General features: G+C 41.2%; 2 protein-coding genes, 1 long non-coding RNA gene and 1 other non-coding gene across 12 annotated transcripts in view; 3 read left to right on the top strand and 1 right to left on the bottom strand.

The window, feature by feature from the left end:
* The window catches only part of LOC110830226 (nucleolysin TIAR), a 907,764-nt gene that overhangs the window by 49,422 nt on the left and 832,192 nt on the right, over positions 1-26,150 (top strand). The window lies entirely within an intron of this gene.
* Positions 321-12,553, bottom strand: LOC147873199 (uncharacterized). Its single transcript, XR_015536096.1, has 2 exons — positions 12,105-12,553; positions 321-1,015 (listed from the first exon to the last, which is right to left on the bottom strand). It is a non-coding gene; the product is annotated as an uncharacterized LOC147873199 (long non-coding RNA).
* Positions 6,443-8,797, top strand: LOC110839211 (uncharacterized). The gene is made up of 3 exons (XR_015536095.1): positions 6,443-7,468; positions 7,594-7,723; positions 8,645-8,797. It is a non-coding gene; the product is annotated as an uncharacterized LOC110839211 (transcript).
* Positions 9,124-25,628, top strand: LOC147873198 (uncharacterized). Its single transcript, XM_022083166.2, has 2 exons — positions 9,124-9,350; positions 19,315-25,628. The coding sequence occupies exons 1-2, from the start codon at positions 9,336-9,338 to the stop codon at positions 22,882-22,884; spliced, it is 3,585 nt and encodes a 1,194-aa protein (XP_021938858.2). The 5' UTR covers positions 9,124-9,335; the 3' UTR covers positions 22,885-25,628.

The raw sequence follows: 26,150 nt of genomic DNA, 5'->3' as shown, positions 1-26,150 counted from the left end.
GAAATTCCATGGTCAGTGATGCCCACTGTTATAATCCACGTATTTATACTCTGTAATGTGAGATTTATTTTAATATTACCTTATCTATTCCTACATCGTCTAAGCGGTCTCTTCTCCTGGGAGGTTTCCCGACCAAAATTCTGTTCACATATCTTATTCAGAATACGAGAACCCCAATCTAAACTAATATTTCATGTTTGTCCCTCCCGTATACATTGCTTGTCCTCCTTCCAGTAACCAATATCGCTTCACTATTACCAGACATCTCAACCATTTCGTTGTTTCTCTCTTAATTCTCTGGAAAGATTCAGAACAAACCATGATATGAAACTGGAACAGACAACAGGAGATTTTATGAGCGAAAGGTGTAGTGAATTACAGTGTTTTTAACTTTTCAGCAACATTTGTACAAATTGTCACTTAAAAAAATTCCATGAATGATGTCCAAAATATATTTAAGACGTTAATAATTGTTTATTGTGTTTAGGAAGTTACTGGTGAATTTGAGCAGTTAATATTACAAAAAATCACAAATTGAACCTTCAAAATTAGAGTATACATTTCGTTCTGAAATGCATTTGCGTATGTACGGCACATAATACACCTCAAAGTATCTTCTTTCACTCTGAGTAGCTTCTCCATTATCTGCTGTAATATGAGCTGTGATTCTGGGTCAGAGGCATCGTCTTTCAAAACTGTGGCAAGGTCGCATCTGTGCGTAAATGTGCGTAATTCAGTGGCCTTTTAAGCATCGTAGGTTTCACAGTTAAATCCCCGAGGCTTTCTCTCTGTGTATTGTGCGAATGGACACCGCATGTAAATGAGAACCACAACGATCATGGATAAGGCAGAGTGGACGCTGCTCCAACTCGAATGTAAGAAACGGCATTTGAACGCTGTCACGGAGACGCCACGGCGGTAAAGATGTAGGTACCACCATCTTCAGGACTGAAGATGGAAGCGTTATGTTCCACCGATATGTTGGCGACTTTCTGCAAAAACACTGCGTTCTAACCTAGAAGACAAATACGGACATGAAACTTTATTATTTAGTCGGAAACAAATAAATTTATTAAAGACGTGTACATGGTTATCATAGGAATCAATTATTGCGAATTGGAGGAAGCATGGTCATTCTTGTTACAAAAGACGATGTTTACTGCAAGGATCTTGCGTACTAGGTACGTTGTGCCTCTAGATATTGTGTCATCAGCTTAGCGGGAAGTGGACAGTGACATCTCGCTTTTGTCCTGTCACCGTACGCTTGTGAATACAGGGACCACCCTCTGTAGTTGCAGATTTTGACGTCTCAGTGCTCAACAGTCGATGTTGAATTTGCACAGTTATTTTCTAAGTTTCATCTTATTTCTTTATACTTAAGATCACTTGGTAGGTTGCTTATTTAACGACATGTCAAATGTATTATCCGACCTACATTCCAGAACACTGAAGTAATCATTTTAGAAGTTTATGTGTAATCGTGAAACTTTGGCTGTTAGTTTGAGCGGAAAACAATGCTCTGTGAAAATGAGGAAAATGCAAAATGCAAAATAGAATGAGTTTTAGGTTACATAACGCCAAACTTGGTGATTTGTGCAGGTTGCTTCTTATAATTAATAAACCCAATCCCATATATTCTTGGCTCGGAGATACGTTAATGTACTGACTATAGAGGTCTGTCGTGGTTTTCCAGTGTCCCTCGAAAATTCTGACATAGTAGTTTAAGCTGTACTACTACAGCTTACTTCCACATCCTTCCCCACAGATCATTCACAATCATTCTTCCATATGACGCTATATAATTTACGAATTGATAAAGAGTTTTTGAATAAAATACGGCACAACTAACAACCAATCCATGCCAGAAATGGGTGCTTTTACGACATTTGATAGAAATAGGGAAATAAAATTATATCTTTGTCACGCCATTGTCATGTACCAAATGCAGATGACGTGGTACCGTGAAGCCGAAGGTGCGTTGTAACCGAGATCTCAAATTCCTGCTTGAGATGACGCCATCGCTTATAACGAGCCGATGATGTTGTACGAAGTGGGTCAGAGATGAGATGTTCCGTTCTGCCCGGGGTCTTCTCAAAGAGTAAACTTCCAACAGGGGCTGGAAATGTGGCCTTTGGCGTTTTGGAGCTAACGGTCTCTCCAAATGCGTTCATTCAGATTTTGCGTTCCTCAGTGGTAATTATGTTCATTTAATACGGATGCAAAAGTGTTTTTGGCAGAGTATGTGTACTAGCAGATAGTTCTCTTGTCAGAGAAAGCAGAAGGAAGAACAAAGAAATTAGGCGAAAAGAACAATGAAGGAAGAAAGAAACAGAACGGAGGATAGAAAGTAAGTAGGAAATAAGATTCGTGACCTTGCTCCTCTGTGGGTACTGTGGCTCTGAACACGACTGTAATTATGAATGGGAGAGAGGACGAGACAGCGCGGGGCGGAACGTCTGTGTATAATGGATGTGTGGGAGACTGCTTGACTTTGCTGGCCTGTATCTTCTCAGGCGTATCTGATACATCATGCAACATTAACCAAGCTGCAGTTGCTTCTTTTTAGTCTCTTCGACTCGTCTCCTGCATTCCTGCATGTGCATAATTCATAATTGTCTTATCATGTGTTAATTACCTCAACGGTTGATACGGCCGCGCAAGGTAGCCGAAAACACTCCTTGTCGCGGACAACTTTCCATACGACCACTGACGAACTGTCTGTCCTAAGTTCATTTCGAGTGAACTGGTGATTAATTAAGAAAATCACTTTTCACAACTTAAATTATTTATGAACCGACTCTCTTTCTGGCAAAGTGTTCAACCGACTCTTTCGTAGTAAAAACCGAAGAGCCAGCACAGCAATTGCAGAAATCCTGATCGTCTTCCACCAGTTCCCATCCTCGCGTCCCATTTTCCTAAGATCCGTTTTAATATTATCCGCTAGTTTCCTTGTTGATCTTTTAAGAGGTCTGCTACGCCACGTTTTTCCAACCAGAATTCTGTGTTTGTTTTTTCTTGTCCAAAGTTCGAGCCACTTTTCCAGTCGGTCGCAACGTTTTAACTTTATGAGATATGTCATGAAGTTCCTTGTTTTGCAATGCTGTATCTCACAGTCTCAAATTTCTTAATGTCTCGTAGATCAACACTTTGTTTTCAAATGACTGAAAAATTTGGCCTGCTCACTAGAATACAGAATGAATTAAAGTGACATGTTAAATTTAACTGTTATTATTTAGCTGAATCTGAATTGCAGCCAATCCTTGTGGCGTAAGAAGTCGTAACTTTACTGTCCTTTAAAAAAAATAACGGGAAGTTGCGTTGTTATATTTTCACATTATCGTTACGAAATGTGACGTCAAGAAAACAATGGAACAGCTACGAAGCGATTTATTTCTCAACTTGCAGAATTGTTCTGTACGCATTTTGGAGTGGAACAGACTTTATATCAGCATTAACATTAATTAATAGTCAAGTTTTGATCCAGATAAACACATCATATGGAGAGAGTTTGTAAACAAATTTTCGAAGACCTAATTGTTTTAGGTGAGGTGAATGAAAGATAATACGAATTTTAAAGCTTCATGTGAACTTGCAGTGGTAATATAGATAACATAATTGTTTTGCCAATGGCAAGAATTTCGGAAACATTCTGACTGGTTTGAAATTGTCACCCTTTCATAAAAGAGACGGGTTTCGGATTATCACGCTGTAAATGGGGGATGTTACATCCTCATTAAGTTGTGCCCTTTTTCATACGTTTATTCTTCCCAGGGCATAATGTATCTGCTACATACGAAGTAAATAATGTGTATTAAAATCGCCATGCTTTATCTGAACAATTCGTTTTTATAGTGTGTTGGATTCTGCTGTGATTACTATTAATTTATATAAAACACGCACTTTTGACAATACCCGTCAAAAACAAGACCGAAAGTCCTTGAAACACCCGATAATCGCTCACCTTGTCAAGACATTTACCGCTTTCTGTGGAATCCATTACAAATAACTGATCTATTACGTAAATAATTTCTCGATAATTTTGATCTGAAACACTTTTCGAAATGATGTATATTTAAAAAATGAGGTAATTTATCTCTTCGTGTCGTTTATTATCTGTAGAGTTTATTGTACATTGCAGCGGACCAGTCCTTGTGATACCGTTGCTCTAGTAACGTTGTATCATACATCCTTATCACTAATAATCATGGGAAAGGTTTAGTCTGAATTGTGTAGTCCCTATGTGAGAAGTGTGTGCTTTACTTTCTACTGTGCTACTGATGGAACAAAGAAGTCTGTTTCTCATATTTGTTTCATCAAATGGAACTTTCCCTTGTGTTTTATTGCACCTGTTTTTTCCTACAATGTTTGCTCAATACTGAGAGCAGACTATTCTGTGTGTTCTCCAGTTATTTTGATTTTGAACCCTGTGATGGCTGAAACGTTTGTTAAAATATTACTACATGAATAAGTTGGAATCGTATTCTTCTTTGTCGTTTTGTATTTCGTATGTTTTTAAAGACGTCACTTCAACTAACTCGCATGACACTAATTTTTAACATTTGTAAAATACAATAGGTCCATTTTATGCTGACGGAATCTTGTTCTCTGTTTTAGACAAAATGCACTTTTTTGTTAAATTTATTACCACACACGCTGATACGCGTTTGGTTAAGTTGGATCTGGCTATTTATGGTTAGGTTAGGTTGTTAGTTTTATTTGTTATTAGATACATTAGGCCTGTTTTCTTTTAAATCGGAGGTAACTTTCGTTAACGTCACATGAGTTAAAGCTAAAGTTACTCTAAGTAATGTGGAGTAACTCTGATGTACGATGAGGTAACTGCAGCTGAGGTACAGCACTTATCAAACCTCAAGGCAAAAATTCCTGAATTTTAGCTTCCGAACGTTTATCAGCGAAACTGTACAAAACGTATATATAAGACGTGAAGTTAATCCATTAGTTATTCGGTTGGTAAAGTAGTTATAAATTATAAATTAGTTGATTAATCATGTAGCTAGTGAACTTGAGAATTAATATTTCTCTTAAGTAATTTATTATTCTGTTAGTAAGCCGATTACTTTAGTAATTAGTCAGTTAATCGATTGTTTGGTCAGAAATTGTCATTAAGTGATTAACTGATCGTTTGGGTATTTTTCGGGCGATTTACAAATTAAATATATCATGGCAGGATAGAATTTATAAATAGGCGACGTTATAGAAGGAAGGTACAATTCCAGTATTTTCCTGTATGGACTAAGAAAAATCACGAAAAATCAAAATAGGTTACCATCCGAGATTCGAACCCAAGATCGCTTCAATACGAAGCAGGAGTGGCAACCACTCAACGACTGGTTTGTCCGTGAGTCAATTCGTTAATTGGTTATTAACTTAATCAGATAATTGTTTAGTAATTAGCTATTTGCGTAGTGACTTCGTTCATTAGTCATTTGGTTGGTTAGCAAGTTAGCTATTTAGATTACCCAATCAATCCAAAGAGAACTGTAAGGGTGAGTAAATACTTCACATTTCCAGCGCCAAGGACTGCATTCAGTTTCGATACGAAGAGATAACGCTTTCCCATATGAATCAGCGAAATACATGCATCATATAAGTAAACTTTAGAACAATGTTCAGCATCCGGTCGCGTCCATTGTATTAATTCTGTAATCATTGTTCTATACTTGACTGTCTTTCCCTTTTTTGACACGTCTCACCATAATTCTATGCTGCTGCCTGTACAAGCCACTCTAATTAACGGTCGAAACCAACAGAACAAATATAAGTACTTTAACGTGAATAAAATCTAACAAGCAAGGTGGCTGGAGACATTTGGATCACTTATGCGAACAAAGGCATAATGTACAGACACGATAATATTGTTGTTCTGGATTTTGAAGCCGTGTAGACTCGTAGACAGATACCAGTGTTTCGGAGAAACATACTGTCTCAATCTTCAGGATTGAAGTGACTAAAGGCAGAAATATTTAACTCGAAACGTTGGTATTCCATACTACAGTTAGTCTAAGAATGATGTTTCCGGTAGTTACTAATGTTAAGTAATATCAAAGAGTAGAATCCTTCTTTCTAAGCTGATAGTTTGTCGTCTAGTTAAAATGTTCCCATTATCTTTCAGAACCGGATGTTAGGCCTCCGCTGTTGTGTGTCCAAGTCTGAAGTCGTCTCAAGGCGATAGATTAAAGAATTCAGTGGTTTGTCCCGCTTCGTTACAAATATCCGGTAGCATTTAGAGAGTGTTGTGGCTTTGGAAAGCGTCTGAATAGATTTCGACTCATCTGTCTCTGCTGCTCGGCATATATGCAGCGCATTTATAATTCGAGGACTCTGACAGCAACCACACCGCGGTCAATGGCCGAACTCCCCACACAACACAAATAACCGAAGCCCGAGAACAGACCGACACTAGAAGAATCGGTGAGTGGAACTTCGGGATTAATTTTACTGAACGACATAGTGACACACCAGCTGTGCCTGTAGTTCCCGGGTTCGGTTTGTTCCTCCGCATGGGACCCAATGGGGAAGCCATCGCGTGTCGCTTGAGTTTTGTGTTCCGCAGGAATAGTACTGACTTATTTCAGAATAGTTGACTCTCAGCCTGTCAAGCATTTTTGTGCTCTTGTGAAACCAGGGAGTTTGTTACCAAGTTTATAAAATCTCGCCATTAGACTTTGTCCCGAAGGAGTTGAAATCAGTTCATCCCCCCCTCCCCATATACCTCAAAATCATGTTGCATAAGCAGAGGGGAAGCTTTACCATTGACATTTGACTGCTAGCACTCATGCTTCAAAAGTTCAGAAAGTTCCTTGGTTTAATTTTCGATTCGAAATCCAACTATTCTGAGGAATTTCACACTTCTTGTAATTTATCTGCTGTTAAGTAAATTGCATCAAATGTATCCAATTCATCTTCCACAAATTTTCCATTAAACTAATTATAAACTGTGTAGTTGGAAAGGAGTTATAAAATAAACCAATGCAGCATATTCCGTTGGCAATACTGCTGGAACCTCCATTTTTCTTATCGAAAAGTTCTTTATTTATACACCCTTATGTCGTTATGTTTGCTCGCAGAGGCAAGTTTTCATCTCAGCTGTATCATTTTATTCTTCACTAAGATCCTGTCCCATCTTTATTTACCTTTGTTACATGATTCTAGTTTTTCGATTGTCTTGTGTTCATTTAAGCCCCGTTTGATTTTTTCAGTCGTCTGTCATCAGTGGGATCTGTACGGAGCACGAAGCCTGTCTTTTCCCAAAGTGTTCAGTGTTGACTCTGTGAGGTCAGTGGCGTGCTGTTGTGTTTGCTTCTCTCTCCACACTTCCACATTCTTGGTCGTCTGATCCTCCTAGTGTCACAGTGACCTTAAAATTACATTGGTGTCAGCCGAGTAAGCATCTGTCTCACCTTCCACCTGTTTCGGATGATGTCCTCACTCACTGCCTTCAACAAAAGTAAGATTAGGTTACATCTGGGTCAGTTATATTAACTAATGCAGTATCTTTTGAATACAGGGAATGCAGGTTCATATCTCGTGTGCCCGAGATATTTTTTGATGCATCGTCATCTGTATTTACAGACTTTGAGATGGGCCGATCCTTCGCCCACGTAGTCCTACTAAACGTCTAAAACAGGCTTCTCAACCTTTCATACTTGGTAGACTCGTGGGCCGCAAGATATAAATGAGGACAATTAATTGAAACTTTAAGGCATTTTATATATTGTTTATTTGATTTGGAGCAGTTTCGTCAATTAATTTTGCTGGCAGTGTGGTATAGTCATGCAAATGTTAAAGAGTAGATGCACTTTCTTGGTTGATAAAGTTGTTTATAATGCGGTACCCTCTTACATGTAACCAAGAGAAATTTCGCTTTCGATATACATGGCTGTTGACTACCTGTTAGACCACAATTATGTTGGGGCATTATTCATTGTCTGAGCAATATTTAACTTATACGACGGTTCTAGAATCTGTTGTGTTGCGGGATTCAACTGGTTTGTAAATCGGATATGTTTTATTTTTGTTATTAGAGTCAGAGGTCGAGATAGCATGCCATGCCGGTTGAATGCTTACTTATTTGCCATCCTGTCGACTTCCCAGGTCAGATCAATGACAGTCATTTGAAAACAGGAATAGATTCGAGGTTTTCACGGCGGCGAGTCTGGGTTGTGCGACCTCTGAAACGTCGGTAAACTTCTACCAGATTACACGGCGCAGTAACCAAGAAGACGGTCATCTTGGGGAATAGAATCAAATTCAGAAATGTCATGTGGACCTGTTGTTGAATAAAACTTGCGTCAGGTAATGAGCAGTGTCCAACATAAATGCATTGAATGCATGTAATGAATCAACCATTGCCAGGGATCTGTTCATAATCAAGGATCATAATTAAAACTTTCACAGCAGTTTCTTTCTTTAAGACGTTCGAACATCTATTCGTTCGTGGGTTCGAATCCTTTTCGAGGCATTGATTTATGCCTACGTTTCTACCTTTTGTGTTGAGCCGGTACTCTGTCTAAACAGTTCTGACGGATGTCTGAGGATTCATGCTTTCAGAATGAACTGTGTGTCTTGTAAGCTTTAGCCAAACCACTGAAGCCTGAAGAAGAGTTATAATCTGATTTAACAGGGAGAAACAGCTAAAAAAGGAACATGAATGGGAACCAGTTTTGGTTTTATCGAAGCTTGCTCCAGTATGCCACATCCACGCAGGGCCAGAAGACCGATGTCTAGGGAGACTTTCATCTGGAGCTGGCAGGCCAGCAGAATCATCGTGCTTCAGGTATGTATGTGTAGTGTGGTGTGGGTAGCCTACTTTCTCTTTGGCTGCAGTACTTCGCTTTTTCTGGCGGCTTTAGATCCAGCAGTTAACTGATTGGTGGGAAACCCAACAACCAGAATGCGGGAGGGGGAGGAGGACACAGACCCCACCACTGACAGCCACATCTTTTTACCTCTGAAGCATACAGACCTCAAGGTTTGAATCCTTTAAGTCTATAAAACCTTGTTCTTCTCGACAGGTTCAACATTTTTTCAAACACCGTGGTGTACATCTCATCTGCTGGAGGAATGTGCTTTTGGTGCGGACCTGGTTTCATGTGCAGTGACAGACAGAAGAATCAACATGCGTGCTAAACGGTCATATGTTTAACAGTATTGTTGTTCTTCAGCAAGAGACCGTATAGTGAACTGGTGACAAAGTGGTGTGGACGAGTGTGTGTGTTAGTGTGCGGTACAGAGTCCTTGGATTATACGTAAAAGTATAGTGTGATCGGATACCACAAGAAGGAAGACACCTTCTCTAGTCGGTGCATCCAGCCATGACCAGCAACAAGGTAAGGCACCATTAATAACTGTTCACATACCCGCATGTGCATTACTACCCCTTTCCCTCTTAAGTCAGACTGGGTATCTGACCTATATTTTTGCATTCGAATAACTGCGTCGAATAGCTTGACGATTGTTAATTATGAATTGGGAAGGATGCTGAAAGAGTCGATCATGGAATATTTTAAGGTACTATCTCAGCATTTGCCTGGAATTATTGAAGAGATTTACGAGAAATCGCAGTAATGATTGCAGATCGTTGAGCCGAGATTCGAACTCAGAATTTTTCGAATATTAAACAGAAATTATAGTCAGCACACCTCCACGTTCAGTTGAATATTTTCTGTATTTATTAATTAAATTTTTGGATGTACTGGATGCATAGAATGCATCAAGAAGGTAAGAATTACATACAGAATTCTGCATTATTGACAACCAAGCGACCAACTCTGTCTTTAGACCACTTTGTGTGATATCAATTGTGGTAGGCTGGGCATATAGAATGCATGGGAAGCCGGTAATTCATTTAAAATTTTGGTTAGATAATCACAATGGCATTTTGGAATCCGGTCGTAAATGACAGAACCTCCGAGAAATAAGTTGTAAAACTGTAAACGGATTCAGAGTTAAGTTCGAATGGAGCATTTTATGATACTCAACCATTTTGTTGTATTTTATTTTCTTATTTATGATCTATGTAACGACACGTGGTGAAATTACACAGACGACTGGACTCCGACGTCTCACCCCGGAGAACCGGATTCATTCCCCGGTGTCTGCAGGTGAAATTCATGGTTTTCGTCTGAGTTCTTCCGTTCGCGACTGAAACTGTAAAGATACGCCCATCGACTTTGACATATTTTTCTGTCTATCCGCATGTAAGAAATAGTAAAACGCTGAGCGGTTTTTTTTCGCGAAGTTTTATATTGGGGAGTGTCACCAAAATCTGTTGACATTCCGGTTTTCTTGGAAGTCAATCAACATCAAGCCACTTTACGCTATTTGCATGAGTTTCTGCGCGTCCTAGTGACTTGACTGATTTGGAAAAACCGACGGGGTAATTTCCGCATGGGGAATCCAGCCAGGGAATTTCATGGCCGTTCAGAAATGTCAATGGTCGATTTGCGGCGAAATTCCCGAAATTTTCAGTCGATGCGAAAATTTCATAACTTCTTTTATTTAATTATATTTCTGACCTCAATACAAACACAATACTTTTTGTTTTATATCGTACTGATAACTTTAAAATCATGTTTTAAACAATGTAATAGACCCTAATTTTGTGGTTCGAATAACAAACGACTTTATCAGCCGTTATGATCATTAACATAATGTTTATGGTATTTTTTAACCAAACTCTGCGGTGTTAGCATAGTGATAAGTGATCCTGCTTCTTATTTGAGAGTCCAGCGTAAATATCTTAGCTCAGACATCGGCAGACTTTGCCTAATGTTTCCTGGCTTTTATCACTCTCTTCAGGAAAGTGTTGGGATACCAGCTTAAAATAGACAGCACTTCTACATCCTTCCTGTATGATAATTTGTAATCAGCCATATATTGTTGTTTAAACCAATAATTTGACAGTGTCATTAAACATTCCAAGAAGGAAAACAGACTAGTTGATGACACAGTCTCTTCCTCAGGCACACGCTGACCTACATCATGTTCATTTGTAGTCAAAACTATAGGGCAGGGTCTAGTAGATACAGGCCGGATTTGTTACGTGTCTCGATTGCTTCCAGACAGGTGCGCTGTCGTTCTGATGCCAAGTTTGTAACTTTGTAACAGACTGAATATGACTGATATTTGGGAATTTTGCTACGTATATAATGGTATAATTTTATCGACGTTTCATAGGTGCTTACTGCCTTCATCACGAATAAGCATATCTGAAACGTCGTTAAATTTCTACCAGACTTCACCACGCAACATCCAAGAAGACAGTAATATTCACACTCGCTGCTATGAGAACCTGAAATCTCACCGATGGATGTATCTTTTATCTGTTCATTTGTTCTTACGAAGGGTCCACTCCTTTCCGAAGGGATCATATAATAAGTGTCCAGGCGACTGATTACCCTTTATGAATTAATTTTGAAACGGTGCGTGGCAGAATACGTGATGGCTGATGTGCGTAATTAAATTACTCAAAGAAAATTCTTCCCCGTCAGGAACTGAACAAGATATTTTCCAAATTATCTGTATACCTGTGTTAGTTAAGTGTTTCCCAGTGGGGAGGTCTGACTGCTATTCAGATGTTTTTTTTTGGCTATCCCGACCGAGGTTATCGTGGTTTTCCGAAGTCCCTCCAGGCAAATAGCGGGATAGAACCGTAAATCAGGCCTCTACCATTTCCTTCCACATCCTGTCGAATTGGTTGATCATCTTGTCATTTGACATTGTAATCTGTGCTACTGCCAGCGTCATTATAGTGAAAATTAAATCTGGAATAAGTTTGGGAAGTGGAAGTATACACTAAAACTTACCGGACGATTTTATTTTGGTTAATATTTGCTTATTTTGCTCCCTGTAACAAACTTTCAGCGGGGAATTTCGTGACTTGTTTAGCCTATCAAGAGGGGCTCTATATAACTCTGTGTGAAACTCAGATTGAATATTATATTTTTTCTGAAAACATGCTCAACGTTCACTGAATATACACATTGTATGAATTTAAGCCACGTTAAGATCTGAAAATTTAATTTGAAACGTTTTTCTATACGGCGAATATTTAATTAAACGAAAGTTGAACAGTTACTTACCCTGAGCCTGAGTGTTGTATGTAGTTTGATTAACTTTGCAATAGCATATTTGTCGGTGAGGTTTTAGGTTCTCAAGACAGCCAGTGTGAAGATGATTGTTTTCTTAGATGTTTTGGCGTGTAGTCTGGTAGCCCTGTTGACTAAGTCAGCAAACACCCCTGAAACGTCGGTAAACTTCTACAAGACTACACGGCGCAACATCCCAGCAAACTGATCTTTACAAGATAACTGGTCGGAGGTCCGGATGTGTCCTGGTTACTTCTAAATGTGAATAATGAGCAACCTGTTTGTTCGCTCACAGATACTCTTGGAAATGACGAAATATTCTATTGCCAGTCAGTCCAGATTCAAACCAGGCTCCGGGGTGAACTTGTCGTCTGAGGGACTGATGTCACTATACAGAAAACAGGTCTGCTAGTTGAACAGATCAGTGTTCAGCCTGCATGACGGGTTCTCGGCAGAGAAAGCAGTCGTTTGAGTTCACAGTTCACAGGCACAAGAATATATATTTCCTTGCCGCTTCATAAACTGTGACCTTCCTCTTGTGCTCGAGAACTCTACCTGCTACAGTCGAGATGCGACCCAGAATCTGCTTTTTTCTTTCATTTGTTGCCATCTTCCTTATTTCTGTTCATTCTTCTAGCAAATTAATCATTTGCTCTCGGTTTCGGCGCCGTGTAGACTAGTCGGTAATTACCAAAGATCGCAGAAGAACATCGTCCTCACCTCCGTGAAAACTGTACTATACCAGCTGCTGAGAAAAAACATCAGTGTGTGGTTTAACGCTTTAATTTAAAGCCCAGCGGTAACTATTTGTGCCACCTGCAGTAACCATGCATTATGCCAACACGTGTGTATGAGTTTCGTATGGTTCTCAGGAAAAGGGCAATTATTTCCTTATATGACATTTACTAAGTGATCTGTGTAATACAGACGTGTTTTCTTTCAGGTAGGGACTGAATGTTTAAATATTATTTACATCAGATTCATCATTAAAGCGTTAACGCTGCCAATAACTCTGGCTCTATAGCGCAGAATTATGGGTGATTAATAAATATATTATCAAGATTTGCGAAGGATACGGAAGGAAGGCTTAATTTAAGGTACTATCCTGGAATTTGCTTGAAGGGGCTGAGAAAAACCACGAGAAACCTCAAGGTAGCTGGTGACTGTGCCGAGATTCGAATCTGGGATGTCTTTGATATGTAGTAGGTGTGGTAACTATCCGGCCGCGACAGATAGCTGTCTTCATCGCCCTGATGATGGAGGCAGCAAGGACCTCTGAAACGGTGGTAAACTTCCACCAGACTACACGGCGTTGAAACCCAGAAGAGAGCTATCTTCAAAATTAACTTAAGAGTCAAACTAATACGTTTTTCTCGAAATGAAAATAATATCAACATTAATATAACGAACTAAAACGCACTTTACTGTTGTTATGTTACTTAAATATAGTCTGATGTTAACCTTGGAGTAACCTTGGAGATGTAACAGTAAAGGAAGCCTTTGGCGTGTAAGAAGTTTACCTTCATGGCGGATTAGTCGAATGGTTGAAGAGTCTCATCATAGACTGTTTTGGTGATAACTTATTAATTCTTGTGATGGTTTCCGGGATAGAATGAGAGGCTTTATTAATATGACTATGTCCTTGCATATTTAAATCTTTGAATCCTATTGGCCAGCTGTGTGCGTCAGAACGGCCGTTGTCAGATCATTTAAAAGTCAGGCAACCATGCTGTAGCCATCTTGTTGACAGATGAAACTCAAGAACTACATCGAGTTTCTCTATATGGATTCTTTGCAACTCTCTGACACTTCATGAGATGACTGTGACATCTAGCTTCAGATGGGATGACAGTGAAATTATTTGAGAGAACTGTTTTTTATAGCTGTAAGAGTATCAGTAGAATGTCTGTCCGACGGTGTGTTTCTGAGGTAACTTTGATGAACTTTTAGGTACCATAACTTCAATAATTTTATCATCATTTGCGTAGCTGTGAGCTGCCCGACAGATTCTCTGTACCGTAGTGTTTTAGCTTATTCTTAAGCTGTCTCGTTTGTATTTGGTTCTCTCAGTGTCACGTTCACTTTCTCTCCTGTTTTAAACCACTTACTTAATGGTAGACTGAGATTTCAGAGGTTGCCATCTGCAGTGGCAGGGTGTCCAGCTGTCGCGTCTAGTTATGACATCGATAAATGAAACACGCAAACTGTGGACATTTCGGATTATTAATATGTTGTTTTATCTTTCACTACTGACCTATAAATGCACCTGACTAGAGTTTTACTTATTCAATATTGAATTTTCAACATTTTCGAAATACGAACGTGAACACATTGGAAAATAATAAGCACTTTTCGCCAGGAGACACGAGACTGACTCGCCGACACTTGTTGAATTGTTTGGCTGTTTTGGAATGCGTTCGGTGTCGTCCGTCATGGTGGAAGCGTCGTAAGTCCATCCATTGCCTTCATTTAAACATCAAAAATGCGGATCGCCTCAAACCGATGTAAATACACGAAATGTAAGTTTTTTCTTCTGGATATATAGCACCACATCGAAATGGTAACAACTTATCGACGTTTCGGAGGATCGTATTTTCATTCTTCAGAGCGGAATTGACGTAGGCGTCGCGTTTGAGACCTGCAGGGACGTGACAGTCACGAGTTGTGATTGGTCAGAATGGACATCGCGATGATCCAGCAGTCCGCGGTTGACCTGGTCGGTAACCCGAGCCTTCGCGGCAAGAAGCCGGCGACTGACCGCCTGAGGTTTTGCACGGGCCCACCACAAATTTGAAAATGCACATAGCTCATACGTCGCTCTACTTAAAATAAGCGAAGTAACACGGAGTCGCGGGTCATTATTTGGGGCGATTAATCTCATTTCCACATCACACATAACTTAAAGTTGTAAGATAGTCATCAGACCATGATACGACACGGTTTTTCCCCTCCCCTTCCCCTGTGATTCACCCTCTCTGGTCCTCCATCCCTGACCGATTTCGATTCTTACATTTGTAAGCTCAGTCGACCGGTTAGAGACAGTGGTTACTGAATTGACGGTAAAATAATTGGTCCCAAATAATAATTACTGTAGTAGCAAGGTTAGTAACTGCTTACCATTCTTTCAAATTAGTTGGAGAACATCGGCCACGACTTTGATCCTGAAGAATGAAGCAAATTCGTCCCTAAACGACGGTAAATGTTTACCGTTTCGATACAGTGCTGTTCTGTGAAGTGTCCGCTTTGAGAACGTCATCGTCGTGGTAAAGACAGATTTTATTTCGCTGGTCTGTCTAGTTGCATATCTCGAATAGTAACCAGTGGGAGAAGGTTTGCTTGCATTTCCTACGGCGAAGTAAGCGACGTGCCATTTGCATCAAGGTCAGGAGCAGCATGCAGCTGGCATGGTTCTGTTCTTACTGGGTCTTGTTGCCAGTTCGCACGAAAACGGGTTCACAGTTGAACTTTACTGAATAAATTACGGCATAATAATAATGACAATTAAGTGAAAATGTGCAAGCCTTTTGCGTACGCATTCTCATAAATGCGGTCTTGGCCATTTTTCGTACGCCATTGGCACTGATGTAGTACATTCTTAGTATGAAGATTTCTGGCTTCTGGGTTGTTGCGCCGTGTAGTCTGGTCGATGTCTACCAACGTTTCAGAGGTCATACTGCCTCCGTCATCAGGGCGATGAATTAGTATGGAGATTTCTGTCTTCTGGGTTGTTGCGCTGTGTAGAATGGTCGATGTTTAACAACGTTTCAGAGATCATACTGCCTCCGTCATCAGAGTATGAAGATTTCTGTCTTCTGGGTTGTTGCGCTGTGTAGTCTGGTCGATGGTTACCAACGTTTCAGAGGTCATACTGCTTCCGTCATCAGGGCGATAAATTAGTATGAAGATTTCTGTCTTCTGGGTTGTTGCGCCGTGTAGTCTGGCAGATGTTAACCAACGTTTCAGAGGTCATACTGCCTCCGTCATCAGAGCGATGAATTAGTATGAAGATTCCTGTCTTCTGGGTTGTTGCGCTGTGTAGTCTGGTCGATGTTTACCAACGTTTCAGAGGTCATACTGCCTCCGTCATCAGGGCGATGAATTAGTATGAAGATTTCTGTCTCCTGGGTTGTTGCGCCGTGTAGTCTGGCAGATGTTTAACAACGTTTCAGAGGTCATACTGCCTCCGACATCAAATCTTACATTCATTGTATTGATTGCTACTAACCGATCGTTTTCAAAGCTAAATGGACCAGAGGTTGTTTACTTGTACTTTCTTAAATGCTTATCATAATGAACAAGAAATTCTGTGAAGAAGTAATGACGTCGAATTAAGGACACCGTTGGCAAATTAAATTCGAATAAGAACTATGGACCTGAATTGTTACGCATAAACCTTCTGATTGCGATCCATCATTGACAGAACCACGGAGAGGTATTTTCTCTTTATTTGTAGACGAATTCCGACGCAGTACCCTTGAAACAAGTCACGACCGTCACGTTCAAAACCCTTACGATCTCAACATTCGTAGCCACGATTCCATATGACAAATTTGTGTAAGACTCTTAATGGTACTCGCTCATACACAAACTTTGAAGTGAACCTGTATTTAAAATTGACGAAAAAAAAATGTATTAAAATGAATGGACTTTGTTTCTTTTATCTGTTCTTGAACTCATTTTAATGTTTTGGCAGTGATCGGATTGCGGTACGTTTAGAAAAAAATATGATCCTCTATTAAGTTGGTCGCTGACTAAAGGTAGATCAGTTTTAATACAGTTTTAAATTTTTACACTGATTGTTTGGAGGTCATTACAGTGTTTCAAATACCTTTGTTTTTTTATTGTGACTATGTTAAAGGTTACTACGAATAACAATTGCAATTATTTATTTCCGGATTGTGAGATTTCTGGTTTTCACGGCAGTGGGTTTTGGTGCCGTTTAAACTCATCGGTAAAAGCCAACTTTTCGGAGAAACATACTATCTCTACCTTCAGCTCCGAAACGTTGGCATCCAGCGACGTGTCTACGCTGCACAACACCCGGAAGAACAGCATAATTTATAGATTGTCAATTACGACTTGGTGTAATATTTCAACCCATAATTATGTGGTGTGTGCGGGTAGCTATGTATATTGGTACGCTCCTGGCAGTTCTTAAAGCATTAACCTAGATACAGGAATTGGGGCTGAGAGAGAAACAGCGACTGTACAAGCCGAAACGTTTCCTTTTGGCTATGATGTCACACGCCATCAGTCCGTACAATTGTGCAGAAGCTGAGCAGCTGCCAATGGCCTTGATGTGGGATTAACCGGTGTTTAAGCTTTCTTTCACATCGCGTTACATTAGTCTGTAGCCGAATTTGTGTGCCGTGAATGTAGCGTGATTGAACAGGAAAGTTATTTTACGACGCTGCATATCCGAAAAAAGTTTTGTAGCGCCGAATTACATAGGGTAGCACTTTGGTGGACAAAGAATAGTTGCCACAAGCAACACCCCTCCCCCCCATCTCACTTCCTATTTATCGAACAGGATCATCCTTCTGCGTCTCTCGGTCCTAGATTTGGGGTTGCACATCTTGCCCAGCACTTGAGTGCTCTCGGACTGAAGGTGGTTTAGTTTTATGAATCCTTGAGAAATTAGTTTTGAGAATGCAAAGTGAATGGCACTGGGTCAGGATAATCTTCTACTATAAAAATTTCTGATTCCCCGTTGTCGTCAAAAAATGACGTCATCAAACAATGTTACGTTATATTTGTTTACTCGGCATTGTTGTACCAACACAACAATGCCGAGTAAACAAATGACTTGAGTAAGACACTAAAGATTTAAAACGCGACCAACCCCCGCAAAGGGGGGAGGGTTGGTTGCGTTTTAAACACTTGACCAAGTGTTTTAACCCCCAATTTGGGGGGGTTGGTTTAGTTTCTTACTCAAGATTTTAAAACGCAACCAACCCTCCCCCCGAAGGGGTTGGTTGGTTGCGTTTTAAAAACTTGACCAACCCCCAGAGGAGCTCCGAAAGGAGCGCTCTGCTCTAGTAAACACAAAAATTAAGAAGAAACGGGAAGAAAGGAAAATAAAACACATAAATACGCAAATCGATGAATGAGAAGGAAATGGAGAAACGAGTTAATAGAGAAAGATAACAAAGCAAGAGGAATAAAGAAGGAAATGCCGTGACAAAGATGGAAGGATGGAAGAAAAAACATATAAATAATATATATCGGAAATAAGATATGAAGGAAAACAAAGAAACAAGCTAAGCAAAGTTGGCCAACCGTTGTCAGAGTGACGTGATTAGGTATTTGTTTTTGTTTTGAGGTAGTAGCTATGACAGTACTTATGTCTCGCGCAACATTGCGCGTTTCGACATTTTAGCAAACTTTCTGCTGGTCCGAATGCACGAAACACCACGTCACTGACAAGGACACAAGAGCTTGCAGTTCGTTTGTTTGCAACATTGCAGCCTTCGTTCCACTTAATGGACATTTATAGCGGATCCATACGAGTTTCGACAGCCATTCAAGTGTGCATTTACTTTACTGCGTGGTATTAAATTTTGTTGTTGATAAAATTAATCAACAGCTGACGTATTATGTTTCTAGAGACGTTATGAAGTAATCTATGTCACGTGTAAACTATAGAGAAACATAACCCTGAGACTTTTTAGGTTCGTTTGCATCCTGTCTTTGCATGTATTAAAGTCGCTGCCTTGTCTGTCCAATGCTATGCATGTAACCACTCCAGATTGGACGGATTTTCATGCAGCTGAAGATTGCTGTCTTTTGTGTTGCAACTTTGTGTAGTACAGTAGGTGGTTACCAGTGTTTCTGAGGAACCTTCTATCTCCATCTTTAGGAACTCCACATTCCTCTGATGTATACATGACGTCACGACCCAGCAGAAGACAGTCCGGATTTTCAGTGCCTTGAAAACCTCAAGTCCCATATGTGACCTGGGTCTTATATTGTAACAGTGCGAAAGAAAATTATACTCGCTGTTCAGCTTTGAGCCTAGAACTGTTTAATTAAATATTTTGTCGCAATACATTAATTGGTTTCAGAGAGACAGACTGGCACGATCTTGTAATTAGTGCAGTTCGTAAACTTTGTTTAAAGAACGTATCATGTTAAAAGTAGGTTCAGAGGTGCAGCAAGTACGTTTCTATGTGCTTGTATTCAAACCCGATACTCTTGCTTGCAGGTGGCAGCTGGGCTAGTGGTGGCATTATGCAGTCTGCTACTCGCCCCTCGTCACGTGACCGCCGCCGAGGCGTCGTCTTCGTCTGAAGACGAAGGCACTCGTCGCGAGGGCAGTTACCACGGAAGTGGAAGTGGTGCCAGTTCAGGGGATCTTATACCACCTCCGCATTTGCACGGGGGTGGTGGTGGTGGTGGTGGGAATAGTGGAGGTGTACACACTGAACCTTGTGGGTTCTCAGCTCCTTCGGATTCATATGGTCCTCCCTCTCAGTCTTATGGACCTCCACTGCCTCATTCCAATGGTCACCCTTCTAAATCATATGGACCTCCCCCTTCTCAATCATATGGACCTCCCCCTTCTCAATCATATGGACCTCCCCCTTCTCAATCGTATGGACCCCCGCCTTCACAATCATATGGACCTCCCCCTTCTCAATCGTATGGACCTCCCCCTTCTCAATCATATGGACCTCCTCCTTCTCAATCATATGGACCTCCCCCTTCTCAATCATATGGACCTCCCCCTTCTCAATCGTATGGACCTCCGCCTTCTCAATCATATGGACCTCCCCCTTCTCAATCATATGGACCTCCGCCTTCACAATCGTATGGACCTCCCCCATCTCAATCTTATGGACCTCCAAAACTTAAAGCAGTCTATGGTCCTCCACAAGGAGCTCCCAGTAACTCATACGGGCCGCCGAAATTTGGCTCTGCTGGTGGCGGCGGAGGTAAAGACCGCCCTGAAGTGATCCATGTTCCACCTCCACCGGATCCTCCCCAACCTCCTCCAGAATTGTTTGGATCCTCCAAACCTTCCGTTGGAAGACCGTCGTCATCATACGGACCTCCTATTGGTGGAGGAAGTTTTTCACCGCCGAGACCTTCTTATGGACCACCAAAGCCATTGTATGGCCCTCCTCCGTCCAGTTCGTATGGACCCCCAAGACCACCAAAATCAGTTTATGGCCCACCAAGTAATTTCCAGTCGTCTCTTGAATCGCATTCTTTCAATTCTTTAAAAGGCCCAAAACCAATATATGGCCCACCAAAACCCTCATACGGCCCACCCCCCAAGCCGGTGTACGGTCCACCGCCAAAACCTGTATATGGTCCGCCACCCAAACCTGTATATGGCCCGCCACCGAAACCTATCTACGGCCCACCCCCCAAGCCGGTGTACGGTCCCCCGCCCAAACCTGTTTACGGCCCGCCACCCAAACCTGTCTACGGTCCGCCACCCAAACCAAAGCCTGTCTATGGTCCTCCAAAATTACCCTCGACCTCGTATGGCCCTCCACCCTCCTCTTTGTATGGTGCACCTCCTGCGCCCAGTGATTCATATGGGCTACCGCCAGCGGTCGGGGCTCCACCAACGCCTCCAGAAATCAAATACGACGGGTGGCAGCCAATACCCGGCCTGGTTTCCAAGTCTCCAAGTGATTCTTACGGCCCACCACCCAGTGGAGACGCGGCGCCCGGCCACCCGCGTGAGGAATACGGTCCTCCACCGCCTCCTCCAAGTGGTTCATTTGGTGCCCCACCAAGTGATCAATACGGACCTCCACCAAGCAACTCGTACGGTGCCCCATCTGGAGGACCACCGAGTGGTGAATACGGACCTCCGCCACGTCCACAACTACGGCCACCTAGCACCTCTTATGGTACCCCAAGCAGCTCCTATGGAGCACCAGGCTTTGTAGGACCTCCAGCTCCGAGTAGTTCATATGGCCTGCCATCAGGCGAAGGATCTGTGGGGCATCACCCGGTACCTTCTGGAGATTATGGAGCACCTCCAGTTGGAGGTCTTGGACCACCACCCGCACCAAGCACCAGTTATGGGGCACCTCCGAGCGGGGAAGGATTGCATCCGCCCAGCGATCAATACGGAGCACCACCATCCGCACCAAATATCGGCCATAGTGCACCAGAGCAACCGAGTGGACACTACGGGGCCCCACCGAGCAAGGAATATGGTGCTCCTCCAGGATCGAACGTGGAAGTGGTCATAACAAAAAGTCCAGGTTTTGAGCTTTTCGTGCCTGGAATATCTTCCACTCACACAAAGATCATTCCCAAGGAACCAGTGAAGTTTCGAGATCCCGTGCCGGCGGGACTGATCACGTCAATCGGAGAGACCGTGGCCAATAACAACGCTTTTGGCACCAGTCGCCCGAAAGGTCCCACGTATTTACCTCCACCTGTTCCCGACCCGGCCAACGCTCACGGCGATTCAGTCTCACCACCGATCATCTATGGTTCCCCACAAGCGGCGTCGTTAGTGTCCTTCGGATCAGGATCCTCCTATTCTCATCATGGACTGGCCCCACCGCCTGCTCAAAGCAGTTTGTCAAGTTATTCGGCTGGCGGCTCCCAGACTGTGGCGCTGTTTGGGAGAGCTCCTCTTGATACGTATGGCGCCCCGACGTCTCATTCAACGTCAGGCCACAATTGTGGAGCAACAAGTTTTGTTCCGTCCAATTCGTTTGGTTCTCAGTCTGTGCCTTCGTCAGCATACGGCGCTCCGTTTCACTCAAGCGGAGGAGGGGGTATAAGCAGTAGTCTCACAGCGCCGTCCCAGAATTATGGAGTCCCTTCACCATACCAGTCGTATGGCGCACCAAATGGTAATTACCAGCCATCAGCACTTTCTAACTTATTTGGTGCTCCGTCAGCTCCCTCAGTCACATATGGTTCCCCTGATCAGACAGCACAACAGACTTCTTCAGTAAATGACCAAGCGCCGTCTGATGCTAACAGCGGGACACACACGGGTTCCGCGGCAACTGGAAATGCTGTCGCGGAAGCGCTCATCAGCAATGGCCTGCCTCAGGGTCTGGACAACTTATTTCAAACACAACAGACTTTTGCACTAGGTCACGAAGAGCCGAGAACTAAAAGCGGAGTTCAAGATATTGCTATCCAAGGTTCTCAAGGCACGTATACTCTTCAGATTCAACCAGCGGGAGGTATCGGTGGTACTGGCTCTGCTGACAACATTCCACACGAAGAGGTGCTTTCGAATGGGCTTCTTCGGGACATATTAGCTGCCATAGAACAGCAACCTTCTCAGCAAACATCACAGTACGATTCATCAGATGACCTCCAGCATGCATCTGCAGGATCTCTCGTTGAATACCATTCCCCGCCAGAACTGGAAGGGCAAGGTTCAGCGAGTAAAGAGGTCTCAGTCACTCCTCCATCGGAAACTGAATCAGAGACGAATTCTATCGTAAATTCCACGCAAGAACCAGAAAGGCATGATGCCTCTCGTTCACTACCTTTTTCATTGAAGAATAATAAGATAGCACTGTACTTCAGACCGAAAGAGTCCACACCAGATGTTACAATACCATCAAATTCAACAAGTGTTAACAGTAATTTGCCAGTAGATAATGGAAATCGTGTTTCAGACGGTGGAGAAAACACCGAGAAATCTGGAAGCTTTGTGGCCTTCAGTGATCCTCATTCTAATTACGTGTATGGTGATTTACCAACAGCTGTTGAAGCCAATTTCAACTCGAGCATCCTTGTCAGTTCAGGAACACCCACTCCAAAATCTGCCACGTGAGAATAATGTATCTGAATATTTATCCTAACAAGCTTTGTACCTTCAAAATTTTGATCAAATACTTTATTGAAATTGGAGCTCTGTAGAAGTTTCGTAATAGTTTACCTTCAGTCGGGGAGAACGTTTACTGTTTTTTTTTATTTATCGATGGGTGCTTGAATTTGAACTCATGGGTTTATTTTAATACTGTATTTGATCATACAAGTGGTCCGATTAGTAGAGGCACCCGTTTAAATCAGGTTTGATTTTAAACATTATTTTGAAAATTAAATTCCAGATTTAGTATTTTTTCAGTTCCGTGTTGTTTTGTACTAGCCCTAGGATTTTTAGCTACCAGTGTAGCAGCCGTTCTGTACGGACGCCATACAGACTACACTACATTGCACTTTCACCATCGTGTTCGTTTGTTTAGGAGAAATTCACTTATGAATCTATTGTATTGTTTTGTGCCTGTAAAGTGTCTGGCTAGACAAGATATCTTTAATTCTTTGCGTGTGTTAACGACGCAGTATAGCCACAATACATTGTCGTGCAGAAAGGACAGAAGACTTTTATTAGACCTACGTTAACATATAAAAACCTAGAATATATGGGCACAAGAAAGAAAAAAAGTAACAAAATGCATCAATTTTCATTACGAGCAACTTCTTAATTAGAATTTTTCACCTAATGCTGTTAGGATGATTAATCTGGTTTGAGATGCGTAGGAAATGTAGCACGCATATAGACAATTTTAAATGCCTACAAAATTACTGCCGGAAAATCTCAAGAGACCACCTTGGATATATGGAGGTAAACGTGAGTATAATATTAAAACTAGTTTTAGACAAACTAGGCATGAAGATGGAGACTGTATTGAACTGTCTCAGGAGTGGTTATGATAACAGCATCTGTAGGCGCGTGAATGCAGCCACTGGTTTCTCTGGAAATTTCTCTCTCTGAGCAACTGTAAGCTTGTAAAGCAAGACCCTGCACCATGGAGTTGGACAATTAAACTTTAAGGTCTTGGCTCGTTCTTGTATCAGAGCTCGTGAGTTGGAACGGACAATAGTCGTTTGCACTGGACGATAGCCATTCTGAAACTGTGGCCAAGCCTCAAATACAACGCCCATAAACAAAACTAACAGTTGTTTGTATTTTGCAGTGGTCTCAACTTTTTATAATAACAGAGGATTGCAGGCTACAAGCTCCAACCATTCTATAGTGTTTTTTGGGGAAAGTAATTTATGCTTTGTTTTTCTTCAATTCCTCCTCGTTTCCTCCCTGAAGTCTATCCTCTTCCGTCCGAAAGGAACTGATATATTTTTAGATAAAGTTTACTACGCAGGAGATGCTGTGGTCATCCATGCATTTTACCAGAAGCAAGGGTAAAGAAAGACTGTATCAAGTTGAGAAATCATATTAATTTTATATTGTTATTATTTTTATTATTACTACTATTACTTCTGTGTGCCAACATTATATTCCTCGATAAAATTACTTTGTATATAATTTATAATGGAAGCAGCCTCCATACTTGTTCATATACAGCGGTGTAATAAAAACCAAAATGTAAGAGTGACATATAGACACATTTATCTTGATCTGTTTAACTTAGAAAATGGTATTAATTACCTGTCACAGTTAAATGTTATAACCATCACCACAGTATTCCAAATTTGGGGAGTGCATTCCTTAATGGACATCCTACAAGCAGGTGAATGTTTATCAGGACAGACGAATTAGAGGATACTGGGGAAGCTCACACCTTTCGGCTTCTTTTGAAATTAAGTCACGACTGATTTTTGTGGAAGAAAGAAGCTGTAACAGTTGTACTCCAGTGTTTGTGAATGATACATCGGTGGAAGGAATCGCCTGCTTTTGTGAACACGGTGATGAACCTACTTGTTTTACAAAAGCAGAATTTATTGGCCGGTTTAATTCAATTAACTGGTGAAAGAAGACCCCGTGCTGTGCAACTTGTGGGATTACCCATCGCTTGCGTGGAGGTGCCGAGAGAAATTGCAGAATATCTCAGAATGGCCTTTATCTGGTCCGAGATTTTAACCCGGAATTTACAGAAATTAAATCAGATTCCACGACGTTGATTGCCACAAACTGTAACTTGCGGACTTCATTCGGGCATTAAAATTACATAAATGAATGCTCCACCTGGTGTCATTACTGAGTGGACTGTCAATACTCTAATTCTGCAATATCTGCATTCGGTATTCCGAAAATTTATAATAACTTGATATTAATTCGTGCTTTGTATTTGGTCCTTTTCCTGGTTTTCATAGTAAAGAGAATTCCTTTACTTTTGGTGGGATTCCGATTCCAACAACCCAGCCTGCAGCCAGACACTTGAGCTGTCTCAGGTTTCAATGACAACTCATGGATTTAAAACCGTATATATGTCGCTCTTTCCCTCACCTTAATCGCTGTGTGCGAAGTTTGTGTATTGTATCATGTACCAAGAACGATGTATGTTGTAAATATATATGTTGTATTTTTGTAAAGAAATGTCTCTTTATTCGATTGTCCTTGTGTTGTCACCAAGAATGCATTTATTATAACAGCATGTTTCAACTATACAAGTTCATTTTGAAATTTATAACTTGATAACGTAAAATACTTTCACGATCACAATTTTTTCAATTAAATGTAGTATATGCTAGCTTCAGGAGGCGTACTGTACGTAGTAAAGTTATATAACTGTGTACTTTTAATTTTATTGATGCGGTCAATACACAGAAACTCAAATACTATTGTATATTAAATTTTTAACATGAACCATGACATAAAAATTTTGATTTTATACAATTTAATAAATACATTTGAATGGCTGTTCATAAAGTAGTCTGTAGAGAGATGGAGAGTTTTCTCTGTTTAATACTAATTACGGTTATGTTTTCGTATAGGCCTGGCATGGAAACAGACCCCCATCATCATATTTCTAACTTTAATATGCAAAGAAATATTTAATAAAAATATATGTATGCACAGGTACGATTTGTTGTAATTTCATATGCATGTGCACAGTGCTTCATTGATTATCGATTTGAAAATAAAAATAAATTTGTAGTTAGGGCCGTCTCCCTTTGTAATTATGCGTTAGAAACAAAATTGTCGTGAAGAGATTTGCATAGTCTTTGCCTCGATTATCTGCTATCGCACAAAACTTGAGATGATATGTTGCTTGTACCTCGCTTAGTCGGAGCAGCATAACCAGTGGTGAAGTGCCTTTTTTCTGACAACAGTTAATTACAGAAGTAAAATTTCATCAT

Source organism: Zootermopsis nevadensis, unplaced genomic scaffold (genome assembly GCF_977971745.1).
Source record: "Zootermopsis nevadensis isolate Lab colony 2312 unplaced genomic scaffold, Znev_1.0 Znev_ptg000021l, whole genome shotgun sequence".
NCBI classification, from domain to species: Eukaryota; Metazoa; Arthropoda; class Insecta; order Blattodea; family Termopsidae; genus Zootermopsis; species Zootermopsis nevadensis.
Note: the sequence above shows the minus strand (reverse complement) of the source record. Positions and strands in the feature narration are given on the sequence as shown.